Source organism: Bos javanicus, chromosome 16 (assembly GCF_032452875.1).
Source record: "Bos javanicus breed banteng chromosome 16, ARS-OSU_banteng_1.0, whole genome shotgun sequence".
Classification (NCBI taxonomy): domain Eukaryota; kingdom Metazoa; phylum Chordata; class Mammalia; order Artiodactyla; family Bovidae; genus Bos; species Bos javanicus.
The window spans coordinates 34,444,454-34,469,977 of NC_083883.1; the positions used below are offsets into that span (position 1 = coordinate 34,444,454).

Sequence of the window (25,524 nt, forward strand, 5' to 3'; positions counted from 1 at the left end):
GAAATGAAGAAGTAGAGTGATAGCTTTATTAAAATACATTAAATGACTAAGGTGAATGATGCGCCAAAGGACACTGTTTCCTAGGAAAATCACAAGCTAAGATGACAATTCATCAATTGGTATTTTTATCAGTGTATAAGGGAGCATATTAAAAAGCAGAGACATTACTTTGCCAACAAAGGTCCGTCTAGTCAAAGCTATAGTTTTTCCAGTAGTCATGTATGGATGTGAGAGTTGGACTATAAAGAAAGCTGAGTGCCAAAGAATTGATGCTTTTGAACTGTGGTGTTGGAGAAGACTCTTGAGAGTCTCTTGGACTGCAAGGAGATACAACCAATCAATTCTAAATGAAATCAGCCCTGAATATTCATTGGAAGGACTGATGATGAAGCTGAAACTCCAATATTTTGGCCATCTGATGTGAAGAACTGACTCATTTGAAAAGACCCTGATGCTGGGAAAGACTGAAGGCAGCAGAAGGGGACGACAGAGGATGTGATGGTTAAATGGCATCACCGACTCAATGGACATGAGTTTGAGTAAGCTCTGGGAGTTGGTGATGGACAGGGAGGCCTGGCGTGCTGCAGTCCATGGGGTCGCAGAGTCGGACATGACTGAGTGACTGAACTGAACTGATAAGGGAGCAGCTAACACTTATCTCTATTATAAATTTATGTTATTGGTTTTCTTGGTTGTCTTTTGGAAATGATCACATTAATCCATTTCCCTACTAACTCACATAGAACTACAGCCTGATGGAAACTATATAGGCTTTGCCGGCAAATTTCTGGGTTTCAAAGATATACCAGTTGTGTGACCTTAGATGAATCATTTACTTCTTTGTGCCTTAGTTGCATCCACTGTAAAACAAGGAAATAATAGTCTTCATCTTACAGGATTATTGTGAGAGCTCAATGAAAAGCACTCAGCTCAGTTCCCAGAACACAGTAGAGGTTCAGTAAGTGATGGCCACTTGCCTTTAGCTAATACCTCTGTTATTATTTTTTTAAAGCCACTACATGTGGCATGGTACCAGACCCAAAATGAAGGTATTCTTAACCTCAGAGACGGATGAAAATGAAAGTGAAAGTGAAGTGAAAGTCACTCAGTCGTATCCGACTCTTTGCAACCCCATGGACTACACAATCCATAGAATTCTCTAGCCAGAATACTGGAGTGGGTAGCCTTTCCCTTCTCCAGGGGATCTTCTCAACCCAGGAATCAAACCGGGGTCTCCTGCATTGCAGGCGGACTCTTTACCAGCTGAGCCACCAGGGAAGCCGACTGTTACTTGTATGTATTTAACTTTATCACATATGCGTGTGTACCTCCCAAATGCCAGTGGCCCCTGGGATTTCCCATGAAATGTCCTTCATTTCCATTTTCCTATATCCAAATGCTACCAAGGATAATAAGAAACTATCTGTCCCTCTGTTTGCATAATATTTTATCTGAAAAATCCCTTCTGGATCTTATCATTTATCTTACCAACTCTTTGTGTATTTTCTTTTTGCTCCCACTAGCCTATAAGCTTCTGAAGGGCAGCATCTGAAGCTATTTTATATTTATGTCTCCCACCATCCCTAGGATAGTGTCTTGTAACAGGAAATGTTCCATGGAGAGTGAGCAAATACATGAACATACATTTTTAAACATAGCTGGAAGTTTGTTATGGAAAAGAAAGAAGTTATTTGATTACTATTAGCAAAGATATAAGTGGGAAGCGAGTAGCCTTGCTTCTGTTTTCATGTATACTAAGCTATGTATATTGGAGAAGGAAATGGCAACCCACTCCAGTGTTCTTGCCTGGAGAATCCCAGGGACGGGGGAGCCTGGTGGGCTGCCATCTATGGGGTCGCACAGAGTCTGACACGACTGAAGTGACTTAGCAGCAGCAGCAGACTATGTATGTTTAATGATCATGTTTATCAGGCACAGGTTTCAAACACTCTCAGAGGGACTATCTTTTAATTTTGGAGATCTCTAGTTTAAAATTCTGTGTGTGTGTAAGGTTTTCAAGTAAGGTAAGAGGCACTTTACCAAACCTACTGAGTTGTTAGAAGGGTTATCATTTGATTTGACTATACTTAAACATATATGTGCATACTAAGTTAAAAATGAACAAAAGTTATAAAATCATAACATAGTATAATATGTACAAGAAAAATTCCCAACAAAATTTTTCATTTTTGTTCCATCTCATATTTTTTACCTGATATATCTGAGAATACGTAGATATATATATATACACACACATCAATACTGGGGTTGAATAAACAGTCATAAACTTGTATTAACCATTCTTATAATAATGACTGATTGAACTCCAGCTCTTTGCAAAGAGCTAAGCTAGGTGCTCTGAGAACTGTAATAAGATCTCTCCTCCCATTTGAAGAACAGTACATCACAGAAGAGAAGACAAGCAGATACATAAAAATCTTCAGAGTATGAATTTATTTTTTCAGATGTTCATTTTCCCTGTTTTGAGGAATTTGTTTAGTAGCAGCAAGTGCCTTCAGCTCTAAGTGGGAAGGAGGATTCAGAGGGAGATGTGCTCCCTCTAGCATGGGTCCTCAGGGTGGACTACAGTGGAAAAATTAAGATTTCAGGGAAACCTGGAAAATAAGATTATAATAGGGCTAAAGAAGCTCAAGGGGTAATTCTGGGTTTACAGAGTAGTAAAAGCAGAGGAGAGACCAAAAGTCAAAGGAGGTCTGCATCTGCTTACACCACATGCTGCAAATCAGTATGCGAGAGGATGGAACTGGTAGCAGTGAAATAAAGTTAGAAGGTTGGGAGCCTGTCATGTGAGCATGCGTGCTCAGTTGCTCAGTCATGTCTGACTTTTGCGACCCCGTGGACTATAGCCCTCCAGGCTCCTCTGTTCATGGGATTCCGTGACTGAGTCAAGACAGTGCTTATGAATATACACAGCAGTGGCTGGCAAAAGAGATTGGAAGGATGTTAGCAGAGTATTTTCATAACCCTTAAGAGAAGTCACCAAAGCCTAAATTATGATGAATGTAAATGGTGGTATGAAGGACATTTCTATGAAATCTCTCTGAACTTCACAAACTAAGGAAACATTTTGAGCAAAGGATACTCCAAGCAATTTAAGCACCTAATGCACAGAAACAGGAATTTAATAATACATTGTCTTAACTCATGTTCTTTGACTATCAGAGTTGGAAGAAAACTTAGAAATCATCTTGTCTAGCCTAACTTTACAGGTGAGTATGCACATCCAAAGAATTAAGTAATTTGTTAAAAGTTGCAAAGACAGTTGAGTGCCTGGGTGAAGATACCAAAACTCAGTTTCCTCAATCCTAGGATACCTGCCCGCCCCCTCCCCACCACCCTTGTTAACATGTGTATGGTTTTAATTGTTACTTCACCAAAAGTATACCTGAACCACACTTTATTCTTTTCTTATACACTGAAGGCCCCATTTCATTTCCTTGGCTATTCTTCCACAGTTCTTAAAAACATGGTCCCCTCTATGTGCTTCTACCCACTCCTTTGGCTATAATATCTTTATGTAAAAGCATCCAGATCTAAACCTCTGTCATGATCTTTCTCCTCACACTGGATCTACACTGGACATCTTCATCAGAGCTCCGAAATAAAGCATATTCTTTCCTCTGCTACTCCTTTAACATTCCCTAGTTGAATTAAAGGATCATCCACTTAACACAGGCTAGAAGCTTTGGAATCATCTTCTTGAACTTTTTTAAATTTTTTAACTGGAAAATTGCTTCGCAGTTTTATGTTGGTTTCTGCAGTATAACACCATGAATCAGTCATAATTCTACACATAGCCCTTCCCTCCCTTCCCTCCCCCCATCCCAATCTTCTAGGTCAGGAATCATCATAATAAATATTTTAGGCTTTGACGATCATACTCAATTCTGCCATGGAAATGCTACACATAATACACAGAGGATAATCATGGCTGTGTCCAATAAATTTTTATTTAGGATTTTTGTGTGCTATAAATATTATTTTTCTTTTTTCTTCCCAGTCATTTAAAAATATATTAAAAAAAAATTCTTAGCGCATGGATCACTTTAGAAACAGATAATGCACCAGATTTGGCCTATGGGCTGTAGTTACCAACTCTGTCCTAACTGGTTTTCTTGTCTCCTACATCAGCTCTCCAAGTTCACTCTACACAGCTGTCTGAGTCGGGATCCTAACCCCCAAAATTGATCATGTTAGAAGCCCTGATTAAAATATTACATTAAGAGTAATCCCTTATTCTCAGAATGGCCAACATTCCAGAATATGGCCCACAACACCCTTCCTCTGGTCCCTCTCCCTCTCTTGCCAAACACCTAAGGTAACTGTAGAGTCTACATTCTCTCCCAACTTCACGTCTTTGCATATGTTGTTCCCTCTACTTGGGGTGTCTGCCCCACCCTTCTCTACTTTGAGGACTCCTATTCATGAACTCAGAAAGCTTTCCCTGTCTCCTTCACCTCCAATTAATAGAATGAGATGGTTCTCTTTCCTGTGTGCTTCTGTGGCAATCCTAATTTCTCTCATTACACTGTTGTCACACTCTACTGTAATTACATATATAGATCTGGCTCCTTTGTAGAATGTGAACAACCTAAGGATAGGAACTTAGTTTTTTTTCTTTCTCTATGTCCAGGGCCAACCAATGCATGTAAAAGATAGTAGGTGCTCAATAAATACTCATTAAATAAGTGGATGGTATATTTACTAATTGAGTCCTTCAAAAAATGTTGAATTTCTGTTTTCTATTTTTAAGTCCAATTAGATAAAAAAGGGAAATTCCAAAAGAAGTGACAGATTGACCTATAAATTTCTACTCATTTTAAAATTTTATTTGCCCTAGAAGATTTGAAATCCTTATTTTATCACTGTTTTATAGCATCTTTTTCATATTTAATTTTAAACTTTGTTTAGAATATGACATTCAAAATATTTAAATTAAGGCTAAATGAAGTGTTACCTGTGTTAGATTTATTTATTTCAGCTAAAAACAAAATATATGAAATTTCTCAGCCACACACTTGAGTATATAAATCAATAAAGAATGGTGAAGGGAAGCAAACGCTAATAAAACCCAAATTGTGTATCAGAAATATTTAGTCCAACAAGCAAGTCATTTTCTATGCAAAACAGAGATATATACAGTTCCTTTCATTTTTATTGTCATCTTTAAATTTATGAATGTGGATTTTATAAAACATGAACATAAACTAAGTGTAAAATGCTTACAAAAGAGTACTGCATTTAGAAAATAGATAATTAAGCTTTATTTTCTATAAAACTAAGTTAAATTTCTGTAGACTTGTAGTAAATAAAGCTCAATAGAAAAAGCTTTCTATGGATCCAAGCAAAACCGTTTTTCTTAAGAACAAAGGAATTAGTTACCACCAGTCCATTTTCAGCAGTTGCTGCATCTTAATATGCTCTACTTGCAAGAAATGGATCTTGTCAGACAGTACAAATTGATACAGCACAGGAAAACTCTCTATGGACTTTGACTTCAGAAATTAACTCTCTGAATAAGACAGAATGGCAAAGCAGGCAAAACCAGCATTAATATTTATTTATTGAAGTTCAGCCACACTGAGACATTAAAAGCTGTCCTATTTCTGTGGGTTAGTAGTACTTAGCACACAAATGGTTGGTTCTCAATAGAAGTCTGACAGAGAAGAAAAACTATTACATATCATGATCAAGCTAAATTCTGAAACTTCTAAGATTAAATAACCATAGGAACTATGTTAACATTATGTTCTCACTTCTATAGTGAAATACTTTAAATGGGCATTAAAAGAATGGCTATTATTCTGCAGTATTAAGCAATTTTTTTCTCAATAAAGTGTTTCAACTATTGGGATTTTTCCAGATATCACATGTGTATAAATAATTTATTTTCTTTCTCTCTTTCATTTTTTTCCTTTCTCTCTTTCTCCTCCTTTCTTCTCTTTTCGTTCATTGTTTAAAAGGGAAGTTGGCAAACCATTTGGAATATTATCATAACAAAATGTTTTTTAACAAAGTTTGATTTTAACAGAACTAGAGGCATCTTAACACTAACTGAAAACTTCGGGAGGTTCAACAACCTCTAGAATATTTTTTTTCTCCAAATGCAGGCTGTTCAAGTGGTGCTTTTCTCCATCTGTTATCATACCGTGCTCAGAATTACATTGTCATATTTAATGTAAAAGGGATCAGTCCCCTTTCATAGTTTAAATTCAACATTTTACTATGATTAGAAGACCAGTGTTTTTCTAATTTATGAATAAACCAAATTTTATAAACTTATGTAGATATTTAGATAAAGTTCTCTCTAAAAACTGAAAAACTCTAAGAATTGAACAAACCCAAAGGCTTGATCTGAAAACTGAAAAATTGTACTAAAACTTGAAAGGAAAAGAAACCATCTATATGGTACTGTGAAACACCTACAATCTCAGTTTGATTTTTTCTCTGTGTCTGTATATTTATGCATATTGTATGTGTTTTCAATATAACAAATTTCTCAATGTTTACTACCTAAAATGTATTATTGTAATTTAGGGCTGAGCTATGTGTTCACTAAAGTTTTATGACAATGATGCTCTCACACCAAAATATCTCATGATGGAAGTGATGAAATTTGAAACCACGATGGCATAAGCAGGGTTATAGTAATGGTTTAAACATGAACAGAGTCAGTCAGTTCCATCTCTAACTTTTACACCTCCTTAGGACTCAGGTTGCTTATTTTGTAGCACTTCCACCTCAGTTTGCATCTTAGGATATCTTTCGTTTTGTCTCTTTCACCACTGACAGTATCTCACTATTTTCCTAAATATATTCCTCAGATACTTCAGTTCAACATTTTTATTAGACATAAAATTAACAGGAGAGGTAGTGGCTGTGGTAGAAGAAATATGTCATTTTGCTTATATTGATAGAGAATCACCTAAATATTTGAGCATTGTAGATGAAAGGTTTTGTAATCTATCAGTAATTCCCTGCCACACTTATCATTCACATGTCTGGTTGTTTTGCTTACCACATCTCCACTTTTCTTAATATGCCTAGAAACTGTGTGTGAATTGAATGACTAAGACTTAACTCTAACAACTGTTTGGAAGCCTGTGGCAAAAATCCGAGGAATGAAATTGGTGCTATGGTGCATAATGGGATTAGGCAGTACCTGGTGAGGTGCAGTTGGTGCTCAGATTCGCCCAGCAGTTCTGTCAGTTTCAGGCACTCCTCTCTGGCCCGGGTTGCCTTCTCCTGCTGCTGTTCCAAGCGCTGCTTGCTTTCACTCAGTTCTAAACTCAATTTCTCTATTTCCTTAGGCAGAGAGAAAAGGGTGAAGAGTATCACTATAAAATATATGCACTTGAATTCAAAATTATCTCATTTTTATTTTTGCCATGAATTTCAATATGATGAAAAATTATTAGAAAATTTAGGCTAGCTTCCACTTTATGACAAAGGGAATTAACCCAGCCAGAAATGCACATTAGTGAGGATTTTTTGGATCGTAAGATGCAGTCTAATTTTAAAAATGAAATGATTAAATGAGGATAGTCAAAATGGATAATCTGTGTTTTGAATCTAAGGCTCAGTCTCTTTAAAAAATAATACAAACTTAAAAAGTCACTACTTTTTAAATATAACAGTTTTGTTTGTGAGATAAGATCAGACATGTGCAGTGATTTACATCAAATGTGAGACTTGATTTTAAAAGACACATTTATGGTTTCATTTGGATTTTTGAAAATCAAATTAAATGGTAAAATAATTTAAGATATCTTTTAGAAAAACATGAGGTGTAAAAGAAGACATCATTATGATACACAGTATTATTTGGAAAAAAATACTTTAGGAAAAAATAAAATGAGAAATTTCAATGTATGACATTGCTGAGCATTTTGAATGTATGACATTGCTGATCTAAAATAATATTGCATTAAAATTGCATTTAAAAGGCAATAAAACCACTCTGATATTAACAAATATAAACATCAAAATATATAAAAATCTATAATAGCTTATTCTTTGGTTTCAGTATGAAATTATACTTTCTTATTGAAACTCAAATATTTCAAAGCAAAAATACTTTACATAGAATATGGTTTAAATAATTTACACATTAAAGTACAAATATTTATCTATTATAGAACATCCATAATTAAAAAAAAAAGAAAACAGAGATAAATATTCAGACCATTAAAACAAGAAAAACAAAATAGAGGAAAGTAAAGAGTGAAATATTTTCAAGTCAGCAGAAAGCAAGAAGCAATTTTTATAAACAAAAATACAGTCCACTCTTGGAAAACAAAACTATGTCTAAGTCGAGTTTTAAACTTAGTATTTAAGTACATTTCAAATTTCCTCATATTATTACTCAGTATTCTGAACAATCTACAACTACACTGAATATATCAGGCAGGATAAATTGTTTATTTTTCTACATTTATTGCACTACAAATATTCACTTTATCTCCATCAAAACTGTACATTACCATATAATAAAACAACATACAAGCTATTTTTAAAAAATTATGTAATAATGAGCATATTGCTTTCATTCAGAGTAGATTTTCTATATCTTTCAGATTAGATTACTAAGTGAAACTGATTAAAATATTTTAAATTGTTAAAGTTTTATCAATACATTTCTATCTTATTACGCATTATAATTAAAAAGATAGAAAAACATAAGAGAAAAGCCTAGCCTACTAAGTTTGGTCTAACATTTATGAAATTAACAAAAAAGCAAAGTAGAACTGGAATTATATGTTAATTTTAAAATTACAAAAATGTACCCATTAATTTTTTTTTGCTCCTGCTCATGCTCAGTCACTTCAGTTGAGTCTGACTCTTTGCAACCCCATGGACTATAGCCCACCAGATCCTCTGTCCATGGGATTCTCCAGGCAAGAACACTGGAGTGAATTGCCATGCCCTCCTCTAGAGGATCTTCTTGACCCAAGGATCAAACCTACGTCTCCTACATCTCCTGTGTTGCAGGTGAATTCTTTACCGCTGAACCCCCAGGAAATTGCAAAAATTTATCCATTAATATTTTTACACAGTGCTATGTGCAAGAAACTATGCTAAATATTATGATGGACTCAGAGTTTTCACATCCACACTCAGGACTTAGCAATTCAGTTGAGTAAATGAGACAAACACACACAAAAAGACAACCAAAATATCAAGCATGTAAAAAACAACAAATGAGTCTTAGAGAAAATCTGTGCTTCAATAGGCCAGATTAAGGATATACTTAATGGGCAAGAAAAGTGGGAAAGAAGGTAAGGCCACATAAACTCACAGAATGATAGATTAGACCAATTATCAAACATTTTAAATTCTAGATTTATAAAGCTGTATTTTTCCTTATAGATAATGAGGAAATAATGATTTAAACAGGTACACAACATGAGAGAAGCTGAGCTTCAAAATACTAGATTAATGTGTATGATCATTAAGACAGTAGAGACTGGCAGTAATAGTAGACCACAAAAAGATGGTTACAATACTCCAAATATAAGAAGTAGTGACAGTTAAAACAAATATAAAGAGAACATGATGAGTACATGTAAATAAAAGGATAGATATCAGAAGATAACAAAGATGACTCCAGAATTTTGAGTTGAGAGGACACTACACAGTGACAGAAATAGAAGATGTATAAAATTCTAAACTTCCTTCAAAATAAAAAGTGTAACAATTTTTATCAGCACCATCCAACAACAATTATGTATGTGACCTTATACTGGTAATCAGGTTTTATGTATAAAGTAGCTGCTTTCTTAGTCTCATGTAATAAAAAGTCAGATGCTATGCTGAATTCCAGTCAAACACAGAGATAAAGAACATGGGCCCAAGAATCAACAGAAATCAGGGCTTAGACACAGCTCAGGCACTCTCTAGCTCTGGGACCTTGGACAAGTCACTCAACTCTTACCAGTTTCTTCAGTCTAAAATGGGAGTGCCAACTCTAGAAAGCTCCTAAAATTATTGGGAAGACAAAAATGAGATGGCAAATACTTACCAGAGTGCCTAGGATATAGCAAGAACTGAATAAAAAACAGCTGGTACCATTACTTCTGATCTTTCTCTACCCTTCAAGAGCAAAAATATAAGTAAAGGAAAAAGATCCATCTAAGGATTTATGGTTATCCCTGAGCACTAAAGAGTTCTTAATTTAATTCAATAAAATTTCCAGATAAGCACTCTTTTGGAGGACACTAAATAAAACTTTATTATAATTTCAAAATGCAAAAAGCATTTTTGTTAGGAAGATGGAAAGTTACTGCCTGATTCTGATTATCTGTGCCAGAGAAACAGCTTATTGGTGCAGATAATCAAAATCAACAAATAATCGAACCAGCTGGACCAGGGCTCAACACTTACTCCCCGAGTCAGGAAAATCTGCCATGGCACCAACTCCAACAGTTAGAAGAGGAATCTCTTGCCAGAAATGCCATACTCCCACTGGCAGGATAACCCTTTGCTTTGCCCAACTAGGTCAGGGCTGCTTCCTTGGCTGTGTACAGTGGCTCAGGGATGAAAGACCACAACAGTCATAGGCCAATTGTACACTACTCTCAAAGTACTCTATTAGCCTGCAATGCACACTGCAGTTTGACATGGCCATCTCCTGGCTAGCTGGGCAAAGATGAGTCTGGATAGCTTTACACTTTATCAAAAGATATACTTCAAGTCATGAATGTAACCACCAGAATAACTAAAAGTTGTTCAATTGTCATGTCTGACTCTTTGTGACCCCATGGACTGCAGTACACCAGCCCTCCCTGTCCCTCACTGTCTCTAGGAGTTTGACGAAGTGCATGTTCATTGAATCAGTGATGTCATTGAAAAATCTCAATAAGTAAAAGTAGAAATGGTTAAAAGTGGCTACCTCAGGAGAACACTACCAAGGAGGGGATGTGGAGAAAGACTACTGTTCATTTATAATCTATAATGCACACAATTTTCTTATTAATCATTTCTTTTCATTATTTATTAGATTTTCTTATCAAAGCAATGTGCCTAATTCAAGTCAAATAGTACTCAGTTGCTCTTAACAAAGAAAGGTAGTGCCTGTGTTCTTCCCCTCCCCATCTCTAAGCCAAACCCTCAGTGGCACATAGTATCCATCCCTGATATTCATATTCCTACTTTAAAATAACATACTTGCTTCCCTGGTGGCTCACATGGTAAAGAATCTACCTGCAATGCGGGAGACATGGATTCAGTCCCTGGGTTGGGAAGATCCCCCGGAGAAGGGAACGGCTACCCACGGCAGTGTTCTGGCCTGGAGAATTCCATGGACAGAGGAGCCTGGTGGGCTACAGTCCACGGGGTCACAGAGTCAGACACAACCAGGCAACTTTCACTTTTATCATGCTGTCCTTTGATTTTGCTACATAAATTTCTTTTTTTTTTAATTTTATTTTTAAACTTTACAAAATTGTATTAGTTTTGCCCAACATCGAAATTGATTTCCTATGTGGCACTAGTGGTAAAGAATCCACCTGCCAATGCAGGAGATGGAAGAGACGAGGATTTGATCCATGGGTGGGGAAGACCCCCTAGAGAAGGAAATGGCAACCCGCTCCAGTATTCTTGCCTGGGAAATCTCATGAATAGAAGAGCCTGACGGGCTACAGTCCATGGGGTTGCAAAGAGTTGGATACGACTGAGTGATTGAGAACTCATCCATGTAGATTTCCTGTATTAAAAAAAGCAGTGATTTATCTCTCTTATGCCACCCAATATACCCACCTCATCCACCTCTATAACAATTTTGGTTAAATCATTAGTCAGTAGTTCATTTACATTATAATGATTATAGAAATACTGTTCATTACTGAGACAAGCATTATTCTGCTTAAATTAACTTTCTTGTAAAAATCTTTTATTATTTATAGAATTAATTGCTTGCTTTTTTAATAGTTTATTTTTCTAGGTAAGTAACATTTTTTCCCCCAAATGTTCAAACAGTTCTGTCAAATACCCATTCATAATGTTTTTTCAATAGTGAAACATATCAGTAAATCATTAGTTCCTTTAAATTATTTTCCTAGATATATCCTGCTTGGTGACATGTCTAGCCTGGTTGATTTCTGATTTGGTTGATTTTCTTACACATGCTCCTATTAGAGTTTCTTGTTTTATGTGTTTTAAGTCAACCTGTTTCTCAGTTTATCCGCTTCTGTAGTTGAAATACATTCTCCGGGTAACTTTCACAAGAAAGGGTACACAAACAATGCATTTTCAAAAAGTATCTGTATGCCCGAATATGTTGTTATTCCATGCATATCCTTGAGAGTTTAAAGTGAAAGTCACTCAGTCGTGTCTGACTCTTTGCAACCCCATGGACTGTACAGTCCATGGATTGCTCCAGGCCAGAATACTGGAGTGGGTAGCCTTTCCCTTCTCCAGGGGATCTTCCCAACCCAGGGATCAAACCCAGGTCTCATGCATTGCAGGCAGATTCTTTACCGAGTTATCAGGGAAGCCCACTTGATAGTTTGGCTAGGTATAATATCTATGCTGAAATTAACTTTCATTCAGGATTTTCCATTCTGAAGAAGATCAGCCCTGGGATTTCTTTGGAAGGAATGATGCTAAAGCTGAAACTCCAGTCCTTTGGCCACCTCATGCGAAGAGTTGACTCATTGCAAAAGACTCTGATTCTGGGAGGGATTGGGGGCAGGAGGAGAAGGGGACGACAGAGGATGAGATGGCTGGATGGCATCACTGACTTGATGGACATGAGTTTGAGTGAACTCTGGGAGTTGTTGATGGACAGGGAGGCTTGGCGTGCTGCGATTCATGGGGTCACAATGAGTCAGACACGACTGAGCGACTGAACTGAACTGAACCATATCATAAATTAGCCAACAACTTTCAATTTCTTTTCGTTTTAACCAAGATCCATAGTAAGAAATACATTTTATACCATAGTTTAGAAACATATACACTCTCCCACACATATGTATAAATGTAACTTTTATATCATAAAACAATACTACCCCTAATTATATTTGAAGCACTCAGATATTTCCTATTCCTTCTAATTCTATTCCCCTTAAAAAAAGAAAAACTTTTGGTTTCACCCCATAAAATTGATTTTATAATACAATTTAAAAATTAGTGAAGGAGTCAAGATGGTGGAGAAGGAGGAAGTGAAGTTCACCTCTCCCCACAAGTGCATCAAGAATGCATCTGCAAATGGAACAATTCTCAAAGAGCACTGGCTGAACATTAGCAGAGATGTCAGACCCCTAAAAGGACAAGAAAGACCCAGGCATAACCAGGTAGGATGAAAGAAAGAAGAAGGGAGAAAGAAAAGGAGAGGAAGAGGGATGAGAACGGCACCACTGGCGGGGGAGCTGAAGGACAGAAGAGGTTTTTACAAGGGAGGCAGCCTCCTCAGCAGTGGGGAGATCAGCTGGGACAGAATGCGAGCACTGGGGACTATAAGAGGAGAGCACAACAACTGGTCAATGGGGCAGAACAGAGGGAGACCTTTACAGCTGGTCTGTGCCCCAGCCTAAGATGTGTGTCCACTGGTACAGATGGGGGTTACGTTCTGAAACATGGGTTTGGAAAGCAAATCCAGAAAGGGGACTGCTGTCGGCTGCAAAGAGACAGCCTGAGGGCACAGGAGTGAGGAAATCCATAACCCTGAATGCTTGTGGAGGAAACCTGGACTCCACAGAAGCAAAACGCCATTGCTGAGTGAAGTGCAAGGGGCAGGGCCACATTTGCAGCCTCTGTCACCATGCACTGGCCTCTGCCTCATTGCACATTAGGGAGACTCCCACCAGGGCTGACTTTTACATGTCCATGGCCACTGGCCAAAGTACCTCATTCCAGTCTGGGCTGGCTCTCTTGTGAACACAGCTGCAGACTTCCCCAAGAACCTGTCCCCACCCCTGCAGCCCCAGTGGCTGCCATCTCATCCTCCTCACTCTATCTCCTCAATAGTAGGTACTCTTGCGACCACAGCCACCACCACTTCTGTACCCCTTTCTTGCTGGGGCAGACTCATGTGATCTGGGGCAACCTTGAGAGCAGATCCCTGTGGGGCTGAAACCACAGCTAAACTCCAGAGGTCATGCAACTAAGGAAGAAAAGCTAAAATCTCTCCTTGCAGCTACACAAACCATGAATTTGATATTGCTATGATTGGCTTTGTAAACTCAGTGCCTACAAAACATCTGAATGGACAAGCTCCCCAGGTAAGACATATCTAGTTTTAACAGCTGTAAACTTTGTGAGCACAGACATGTCAGAGTTGGGCCAGGCCAGAGTCTGAGCTGCCTCCATAGTGCCTACAGGGGGTCCAGATCCAGGATTACTGCAGTCCTGGGACCTGACTTCAATGGACCTATCTGAGACTAATACAATATTGTAAGTCAATTATACTCTAATAAGAGTTAAACATAAAAAAGAAATAGAATCACAGATGTAGAAACACTTATGGTTACCAGAGGGTAAGAGGAGGAGGGATAAATTGGGAGGTTCAGATTGACATAAATACACTACTATATATAAAATAGATAACTAATAAGAATCTACTATATAGCCCAGGTTGCTCTAGTCAATATTCTGTAATGTCCTATATGGGAAAAGAATCTAGAAAAGAGTGGACATATGTATATGTATAACTGATTCACTGTGCTGCTGAACAGAAACTAATACAACATTGTAAATCAGCTATACTCCAATAAAAATTAATTTTAAAAATTAGGGTATATTTATGATTATTAAAAACTATATTTTTGATATAAATTAAGTAGAATGAAATAAAGAACTTCATTAATATAAGTTCAATATCTTATATTAAATAACATATTAATTTCATTAAGATAAGTTCAATAAGTTCAACTTCTCCTGATTTCCTGAGTAAAAAAAGACTTAAGAAATGAATGTAAGATGCAGAGAAAGCCTTTGACAAAATTCAACATCCATTTATGATAAAAACTCTCCAGAAAGCAGGAATAGAAGGAACATACCTCAACATAATAAAAGCTATATATGACAAACCTACAGCAAATATTATCCTCAATGGTGAAAAATTGAAAGCATTTCCTCTAAAGTCAGGAACAAGACAAGGGTGCCCACTTTCACCATTACTATTCAACATAGTTTTGGAAGTTTTGGCCACAGCAATCAGAGCAGAAAAAGAAATAAAAGGAATCCAAATTGGAAAAGAAAAAGTAAAACTCTCACTGTTTGCAGATGACATGATCCTCTACATAGAAAACCCTAAAGACTCCACCAGAAAATTACTAGAACTAATCAATGAATATAGTAAAGTTGCAGGATATAAAATCAACACACAGAAATCCCTTGCATTCCTATACACTAATAATGAGAAAACAGAAAGAGAAATTAAGGAAACAATTCCATTCACCATTGCAAGGGAAAGAATAAAATACTTAGGAATATATCTACCTAAAGAAACTAAAGACCTATATATAGAAAACTATAAAACACTGGTGAAAGAAATCAAAGAGGACACTGATAGATGGAGAAATATACCATGTTCATGGGTTGGAAGAATCAATATAGTGAAAATGAGTACACTACCCAAAGCAATTTATAGATTCAATGCAATCCCTATCAAGCTACCAACGGTATGCTTCACAGAGCTAGAACAAATAATTTCACAATTTGTATGGAAATACAAAAAACCTCGAATAGCCAAAGCTATCTTGAGAAAGAAGAATGGAACTGGAGGAATCAACCTGCCTGACTTCAGGCTCTATTACAAAGCCACAGTTATCAAGACAGTATGGTACTGGCACAAAGACAGAAATATTGATCAATGGAACAAAATAGAAAGCCCAGAGATAAATCCACGCACATATGGACACCTTATCTTTGACAAAGGAGGCAAGAATATACAATGGATTAAAGACAATCTCTTTAACAAGTGGTGCTGGGAAAACTGGTCAACCACTTGTAAAAGAATGGAACTAGAACACTTTCTAACACCATACACAAAAATAAACTCAAAATGGATTAAAGATCTCAATGTAAGACCAGAAACTATAAAACTCCTAGAGGAGAACATAGGCAAAACACTCTCTGACAAACATCACAGCAGGATCCTCTATGACCCACCTCCCAGAATACTGGAAATAAAAGCAAAAATAAACAAATGGGACCTAATTAAACTTAAAAGCTTCTACACAACAAAGGAAACTATAAACAAGGTGAAAAGACAGCCTTCAGAATGGGAGAAAATAATAGCAAATGAAGCAACTGACAAACAACTAATCTCAAAAATATACAAGCAACTCCTACAGCTCAATTCCAGAAAAATAAATGACCCAATCAAAAAATGGGCCAAAGAACTAAATAGACATTTCTCCAAAGAAGACATACAGATGGCTAACAAACACATGAAAAGATGCTCAACATCACTCATTATCAGAGAAATGCAAATCAAAACCACTATGAGGTACCATTTCACATCAGTCAGAATGGCTGCGATCCAAAGGTCTACAAGCAATAAACGCTGGAGAGGGTGTGGAGAAAAGGGAACCCTCTTACACTGTTGGTGGGAATGCAAACTAGTACAGCCACTATGGAGAACAGGGTGGAGATTCCTTAAAAAACTGGAAATAGAACTGCCTTATGATCAAGCAATCTCACTGCTGGGCATACACACTGAGGAAACCAGAATTGAAAGAGACACGTGTACCCCACTGTTCATCACAGCACTGTTTATAATAGCCAGGACATGGAAGCAACCTAGATGTCCATCAGCAGATGAATGGATAAGAAAGCTGTGGTACATATACACAATGGAGTATTACTCAGCCATTAAAAAGAATACATTTGAATCAGTTCTAATGAAGTGGATGAAACTGGAGCCTATTATACAGAGTGAAGTAAGCCAGAAAGAGAAACACCAATACAGTATACTAACGCATATATATGGAATTTAGAAGGATGGTAAAAATACCCCTGTATACAAGACAGCAAAAGAGACACTGATGTATAGAACAGTCTTTTGAACTCTGTGGGAGAGGGAGAGGGTAGGATGATTTGGGAGAATGGCATTGAAATACGTATAATATCATATATGGAAAGAGTCACCAGTCCAGGTTCGATGCACGATACTGGATGCTTGCGGCTGGTGCACTGGGACGACCCAGAGGGATGGTATGGGGAGGGAAGAGGGGGGAGGGTTCAGGATGGGAAACACATATATACCTGTGGCGGATTCATTTCGATATTTGGCAAAACCAATATAATATTGTAAAGTTTAAAAATAAAATAAAAAAAAAAAAGAAATGAATGTAAAACCCATTTTAAAAACTGGGCCATCTTAGTTGCAAAGAATAACTTTACTTGGAATGAAAAAGTAGCATATAGAAACTATTTTAATCCAATGGTAGTGATTTATTCTTGCTAATAAATATGTGAATTAAAAATTATTTAATAATCATTAATCTAGGGTAATTTATTTATACACATAAGAAAATGAGAAAAGAAAAAAATACTACAGAACACTAGGAAGACTGGAACTCTAGCACAGTGAGAAAGAAGAACCTGTGGTTTTGAAGTGGTCAAAATTTGACAATGTGAATTTATCACTCATAGCCCAGTGGATGAATTCATAGAATATATTTAGAAAAATAAAGTGGTACATGATATTCAAAAATAAAACATAACAATATATCACTTGAAAGATAAACGATTGTTTCTATCAAATTCTGTGTGGATAAAAAGAATGTACTCATCTGAAATTGAGTATTCATCCATTGACACTTTTATTAACTTGTTGGTGTTAAGAATGACTTTACTAAACCATTAATAAGGTTGACTGTAAGCTGCACTAGCTACCTATGAGTATATAAAATTAATTTAATTAAAATAGAGAACATAGCTCCTCAACTGCATTAATCACATAGTGCTCAGTAGCCACATACAGATCATGTCTGCCATAGTGAACAGTGCAGGTATAAAACATCTCATCATCACAGAAAATTCTACTTGACAGCACTGGTCTAGAAAATAGCCAAACTTATTACTAAGACTCACTCTCCAAACTAGACTCTTGGAAAACCAGCCTATGTAAATAAAAAGTCATTATAATGTAATAGGAAAGTCATTTTAGAAATGGACAAAAATGGTTGTCTTTACTGTAGTAGATGTAGAAGTGTAAGCAGCTCCTTTACCCCTTTTCTGTTCATTCCTGTTTTCTTCTGGTCTTAACCATAAAGACGAGATCACGACACAGCATTTAACCTAACTTCTGATTTCTGCTTTAATGAATGTGCACAATGCCTTGCCTAATCTATTGAAGGCTTTCCCGCATTACAAGGTGTAAGAATGAAGAATTAAGTAGCTAAAGAACGATTGGTTCTCTGCCCCTAGCTTCCCCTTAGTAAATCTGCAGGCAGACCCCACAGGTGCAGTTGCACCGTGTGGGTAAGAGAGCCTCCGACTGCACAGGCAGATCACACGAGCAAGACAGCATTCTAAGGAAGATCAGAAGTCAGAAGGTTTGCATGAAATGGAAAAATGATGAAGACTCTTACCTCCTATTTTAATGATTAACTATGATTTTTTTCCCTTTAAAAACTCATGGCTAAGCAGAATCTTCAGAGTTGGTCCCTGGACAGAAGTGCACCTTCTCCCAGGTTGCTGGCTTTTCTGAATAAAGCAGCTTTCCTTTCTACTGACACTTGCCCCTCAATTTATTGGCTTTGAGTGGCAAGCTAATTGAACAAACCTGAGTTCGATAACCAAAGGTTGCTGATACCATCCTAGAAGTTCTGTTCATGCTTATCATCATTGAGGGCACACAATATTGATTTAATATGCGTTTCAGTTCAGTTCAGTTCAGTTGCTCAGTCGTGTCCGACTCTTTGCGACCCCATGAATCGCAGCATGCCAGGCCTCCCTGTCCATCACCAACTCCCGGAGTTCACCCAGACCCACGTCCATCGAGTCAGTGATGCCATCCAGCCATCTCATCCTCTGTCATCCCCTTCTCCTCCTGCCCCCAGTCCCTCCCAACATCAGAGTCTTTTCCAATGAGTCAACTCTTCACATGAGGTGGCCAAAGTACTGGAGTTTCAGCTTTAGCATCATCAGGCCTAATAGTAACACTGACACCAGCCATCATTTCTCATGTGTCAGGCACTGTGTTACTATTTCATACTATTAGATTTTCTAGTTTTAATCTCATTTTGTGTTCATGGCAATCTTGTAAACATAAATATCCTATACTTGTTTTACAATGAGAAAACAGACACAGATATTTAATGACTTATACAAAATGATATAGTGGGAGAGATGGGATTCAAAATGGGATTAATCTGATTTCAAGTCCTATACTCTTTATACTATACTGTATATTATCTTCCTAAACAAACTTCAGAAGATAAAAAGAAAAATGACAAAATGTGCTTTCTAAAACCTCTTGGACTACAACTTGTCATGGGTAAAAAACATGGACAGACACTGAGAAAAGATTAACTCGAGATGTCTGGGATCAAATGTCACACTAGCTAACACAAGGCTCTCAATTTGCAAAGCTGTGGCTGAGATTCACTTTGAAGAAGCATTTCCTCAAGAGATTTTAGGGGTAGCCTTGAGAGTGTGGAGTTTGAATGTGCTTAGCCTCAGGTCCCAAAGTTTATATCTTTTACAACACAAAGACTCCACATAGCAGGAGAGTCAAAGTGGCACTTGACCTTTTAGCCTTCCCAATACAATATGTAGCAGTTGGAAAAACTTTTCAGTTTTCTAATCATTTCTGACTCCTAAATCAATTCTTACTCTAAGCAAAAATTCTTTAAATAGTTTTAATAAAAGCTTTTTTTTTCTTCCCATAATGATAAAAGAAGTGGTATAGGATTACTTTTGGGGGCTGGTTTCCTCCTTGTCTTCATTCATATCTGGTCTTCATCTGAGTAAATAGTAATCTATCCCAACAACATTAAAAGTAAAATGATATGAATTAAAGGTTTTTAAGGGAGTGCCCTGGTGGTCCAATGGTTAGATCTCTGCAGTCTCACTGCCAAGGGCCCAGGATTGATCCCTAGTTGGAGAACTAAGTGCTCACAAGACCTGCAACATGGCCAAAAAAAAAAAAAAAAAAAAAGGTTTTTGAGAAACTGTAGTAGGAATACATGGTTCTGAACACATATAAATCAATACATACAAATGTAGACTATGTAAATGTGAATGATTCAAAGGGTTTTCAAAATTAAGTTTGACCATATGGAATATTTACCTTACAAATTAAATTCAGAACATAACCCTCTGCTGAAATGTCATTATGCTATAGTGAAATATAGTTTGAGTGGTAGAATTTATTTCAATGGGCTCACAAATAATTTTAGTTCTATATTTACAAACATCCTAGAGAGCGAATGGGTCAGTTAAATACGTTACTATATTTAATAGCAGGAATTAATTGCTTTTGCTATCATTAGTGAAGACCCTGGGATTTGTCCCTATAAATATCAAGGGACTGTAACTTCAAAGACTTGCAAACAGCTTCCTAACACTGTCTCCTCATCTCCCCCCTACTCCCAGTTGCAAGTTGACTGAATCAATAATGCCTGACTACTGGACAACTACAAAGTTTAATGTGTCTATAAGTACTGGGTTGGCCAAAAAGTCTGCTTGGGTTTTTCCACAAGATGTTATGGAAAAATCCCAATGAACATTTTCTCCAATCTAATAAAAACATCCTGGAATGAATGCTTAATTATTTACAAATTCACCTAGTTGAATTATCATTCAAGAGAACATTTCTGTTTTACTCACAGCAGTACCTTAAGAGCTATATTAATGGAGTTGATAAACTCAAAACATGTTAAATCTTTGGCAGTTTCTTGCTTTACAAAGCTAGTAATCCTATGGTATCTATCTATTCTACTGCACATGTCTTAAAATGTTCATTTTTTTTTTAATTGGAGGATAATTGCTTACAATGTTGGTGTTGGTTTCTGCTGTACAACAATGTGAATCAGCTATAAGGAAATATATATGCCCTCCATCTTGAGCCTCCCTCCTCTTCTCCCCCTCATCTCACCCCTCTAGGTCGTCACAGAGTGCCAGGCTGGGCTCTCTATGTTATATAGCAGCTTCTGTGTGTGTGTGTACTAAGTCGCTTCAGCCATGTCCAATGCTCTGTGAGCCTATGGACTGTAGCCCACCAGGCTCCTCTGTCCATGGGATTCTCCAGGCAAGAACACTGGAGTGGGTTGCCATGCCCTCCTCCAGGGGCTCTTCCTGATGTAGGACAGCAGCTTCTGACAGCTATGTATTTGACACGTGGCAGTGTACATATGTCAGTGGTACTTTCTCAATTCGGCCTGCCCTCTCCTTCCCCTGCTCTGCCCACAAGCCCATTCTCTACAACTGTGTCTCTATTGCTCTGTAAATAGGTTCATCTGTACCATTTTCCTAGATTATGGAGTCTAGATTATGGAACCAGATATATGCGTTGACATTTGTTTTTCTCTTTCTGACTTACTTCACTCCGTGCAACAGGGTCTAGGTTCATCCACCTTAGTTTAACTGATTCATATTCGTTCCTTTTTGTGTCTGAGTAACATTCCATTGTATATATACACCACAACTTCTTTATTTTATCTGTCGATGGACATCTAGGTTGCTTCCATGTCCTGGCTATCGAAAATAGTGCTGCAATGAACACTGGGGCACAGGTGTCTTTTTAAAAAATTTAAACATATTTATTTTTAATTGGAGGGTACTTGCTTTACAGTCCTGTACTGGTTTCTGCTTATGGAATCAGTCATAGGCATATGTATGTCCCCTTCCTCTTGAACTTCCCTCCCACCTCCCACACCATCCCACCCCTAGAGGTTGTCACAGAGCACTGGATTTGAGCTTCCTGCATCATATTGCAAATTCCCACTGGCTATCTAATTTTACATATGGTGGCTCAGATGGTAAAGCGTCTGCCCTACAATGCAGGAGACCCAGGTTCATTCAACCCCTGGGTCGGGAAGATCTCCTGGAGAAGGAAATGACAACCCACTCCAGTATTCTTGCCTGGAAAATCCCATGGATGGAGGAACCTGGTAGGCTACAGTTCATGGGGAGGCAAAGAGTCGGACACGACTGAGTGACTTCACTTCACTTCATGTCTCAATGCTACTCTCTCAATTAATCCCACTCTCCCCTTCCCCCACTGTGTCTACAAGTCTGTTCTCTATGTATGCATCTCCATTGCTGCCCTGCAGATAGATTCATCAGTACCATATTTCTATATTCCATATATATGCATTAATATATGATATTTGCTTTCCTCTTTCTGACTTACTTCACTCTGTAAAATAGGCTCTAGGTTCATCCACCTTATTAGAACTGAGTCAAATGTATTCCTTTATATGGCTGAGTAATACTCCATTGTGTATATGTACCACAACTTCTTTATACATCTATTGATGGACATCTATGCTGCTTCCATGTCCTGGCTACTGTAAATAGTGCTGTAATGAACACTGGGGTACATGTGCCTTTTTGAATTATGGTTTTCTCAAGGCATATGCCCAGTAGTGGGATTAGTGGGTTATGTGATAGATTTATTCCTAGTTTTTTAAGATTTAATAGTTTTTTCATACTGTTCTCCACAGGCTGTATCAATTTACATTTCCATCAATAGTACAAGAGGGTTCCTTTTCCTCACATCCTCTCCAGCATTTACTGTTTATAGACTTTTTGATGATGGCCATTCTGACTGGTGTGAGGTGATACCTCATTGTAGTTTTGATTTGCATTTTTCTAATAATGAGCAATGTTGAGCACATTTTTATGTGTTTACTGGCCATTTTTATGTCTTCTTTGAACAATTAAAATGTTACATTGGAACATTTAAACAGTATTATAATGTTTTTGTTGAGAGAATTTAACTAAAAAGACCAATGCAGGTCTAAATTCTGTGTACACAAGAAGGAAATCCTTTAATATACTGTAACCATCCTTGTTTGGAGAAGGCAATGGCACCCCACTGCAGTACTCTTGCCTGGAGAATTCCACAGACGGAGGAACCTGGTGGGCTGCAGTCCATGGGGTTGCGAAGAGTTGGACACGACTGAGCGACTTCACTTTCACGTTTCACTTTCATGCATTGGAGAAAGAAATGGCAACCCACTACAGTGTTCTTGCCTGGAGAATCCCAGGGACAGGGGAGCCTGGTGGGCTGCCATCTATTGGGTCACACAGAGTCGGACATGACTGAAGTGGCTTATCAACTTAGCAACAATCATTCTTGTTAGAACATTTTTTGCTTTAACTTTTAAAACAAAGTAAAGCTCAAAAAATAATGGCTTGGCTTCTTATTTTCTAGAAGGAAATTATGTCAGCAATGTACTTAACATTCTAATTTGATAAAAAGAGAAACCATTTTACATTTAAAAAGTTAATATATAAAATTGACTTTAGGGGAACATTAATAATGAAATGGTGCAACCACTACGGAAAACAGTATGGAGTGTCCTCAAAAAATTAAAAATATAACTATCATACAATTGAGCAATTTCACATCTGAGTATTTATGTGAAGGTAATACACTAAGAAAGGCAATACCAAAGAATGCTCAAACCACCGCACAATTGCACTCATCTCACACCCTAGTAAAGTAATGCTCAAAATTCTCCAAGCCAGGCTTCAGCAATATGTGAACCATGAACTTCCAGACTTTCGAGCTGGTTTTAGAAAAGACAGAGGAACGAGAGATCAAATTGCCAACATCCGCTGGATCATTGAAAAAGCAAGAGAGTTCCAGAAAAACATCTACTTCTGCTTTATTGACTATGCTAAAGCCTTTGACTGTGTGGCTCACAATAAACTGTGGAAAATTCTGAAAGAGATGGGAATACCAGACCACCTGATTTGCCTCTGGAGAAACCTATATGCAGGTCAGGAAGCAACAGTTAGAACTGGACATGGAACAACAGACTGGTTCCAAATAGGAAAAGGAGTACGTCAAGGCTGTATATTGTCACCCTGCTTATCTAACTTATATGCAGAGTACATCATGAGAAACGCTGGGCTGGAAGAAGCACAAGCTGGAATCAAGATTGCCGGGAGAAATATCAATCACCTCAGATATGCAGATGACACCACCCTTATGGCAGAAAGTGAAGAGGAACTCAAAAGCCTGTTGATGAAAGTGAAAGTGGAGAGTGAAAAAGTTGGCTTAAAGCTCAACATTCAGAAAACAAAGATCATGGCATCTGGTCCCATCACTTCATGGGAAATAGATGGGGAAACAGTGGAAACAGTGTCAGACTTTATTTTTTTGGGCTCCAAAATCACTGCAGATGGTGACTGCAGCCATGAAATTAAAAGACGCTTACTCCTTGGAAGGAAAGTTATGACCAACCTAGATAGCATATTCAAAAGCAGAGACATTACTTTGCCAACTAAGGTCCGTCTAGTCAAGGCTATGGTTTTTCCAGTGATCATGTATGGATGTGAGAGTTGGACTGTGAAGAAAGCTGAGCGCTGAAGAATCGATGCTTCTGAACTGTGGTGTTGGAGAAGACTCTTGAGAGTCCCTTGGACTGCAAGGAGATCCAACCAGTCCATTCTGAAGGAGATCAGTCCTGGGTGTTCTTTGGAAGGACTGATGCTAAAGCTGAAACTCCAGTACTTTGGCCACCTCATGGGAAGAGTTGACTCATTGGAAAAGACTCTGATTCTGGGAGGGATTGAGGGCAGGAGGAGAAGGGGACAACAGAGGATGAGATGGCTGGATGGCATCACCGACTCGATGGACATGAGTCTGGGTGAACTCCGGGAGTTGGTGATGGACAGGGAGGCCTGGTGTGCTGCAGCTCATGGAGTCACAGAGTCGGACACAACTGAGCAACTGAACTGAACTGAACTGAATGCACTACTATCTTGAAAAGATATCTGCATTCTTATGTTTGTCACAGCATTATTTACAACAGCCAAAATACAAAAACAACCTAAGAATCCACTGACAGGTGAATGGATAAAGAGAATGTGACACACACATACACACACACACAATGAAATATTACACAGCCATAAGAAAGAAAATTCTGCCTTTTGTGATAACATGGATGGATCAGAACCATTATCCTAAGTAAAATAAGTCAGACAGAGAAAGACAAATACTGGATGATCTCATTTTTATGTAGCACCTAAAAAAAGTGAACTCAGACACATAAAAGATAGGTTGTTGGCTAGACTTGGGGAACGGGGAGGCGGGCAAAATGGGTGAGGGTGGTCAAAAGGTAAAAACTTCCATTTATAAGATTATAAGACATTAATTTTTTTAAAGGCCAATAATAAACTATGAACCATGATTTCTTCCATTCTTCCCTGAGAATTGGGGCCATGATTCTTTGGCTGAGGGGTAAGAGGGTGGTCAGTGAAGATAATCGGAGGTAAGAATCACCAATGCACCAAAGCAAATTTTACTTGAACTTCCTAACAAATTAACATAGTTATTTTTAATAGTCATAATTTATGTGAAAAAAGTTA

The 25,524-nt window shown here is 37.6% G+C and overlaps 1 protein-coding gene across 8 annotated transcripts in view; it reads right to left on the reverse strand.

Annotated features, from left to right (window-relative positions):
- The window catches only part of SDCCAG8 (SHH signaling and ciliogenesis regulator SDCCAG8), a 244,759-nt gene that overhangs the window by 106,186 nt on the left and 113,049 nt on the right, over positions 1–25,524 (reverse strand). For all 8 annotated transcript variants that reach the window (XM_061382507.1, XM_061382506.1, XM_061382504.1 and 5 more), the window contains one exon: positions 7,184–7,326. In XM_061382507.1, coding sequence (XP_061238491.1) covers positions 7,184–7,326 — 143 coding nt within the window. The remainder of the gene's footprint in view (positions 1–7,183; positions 7,327–25,524) is intronic.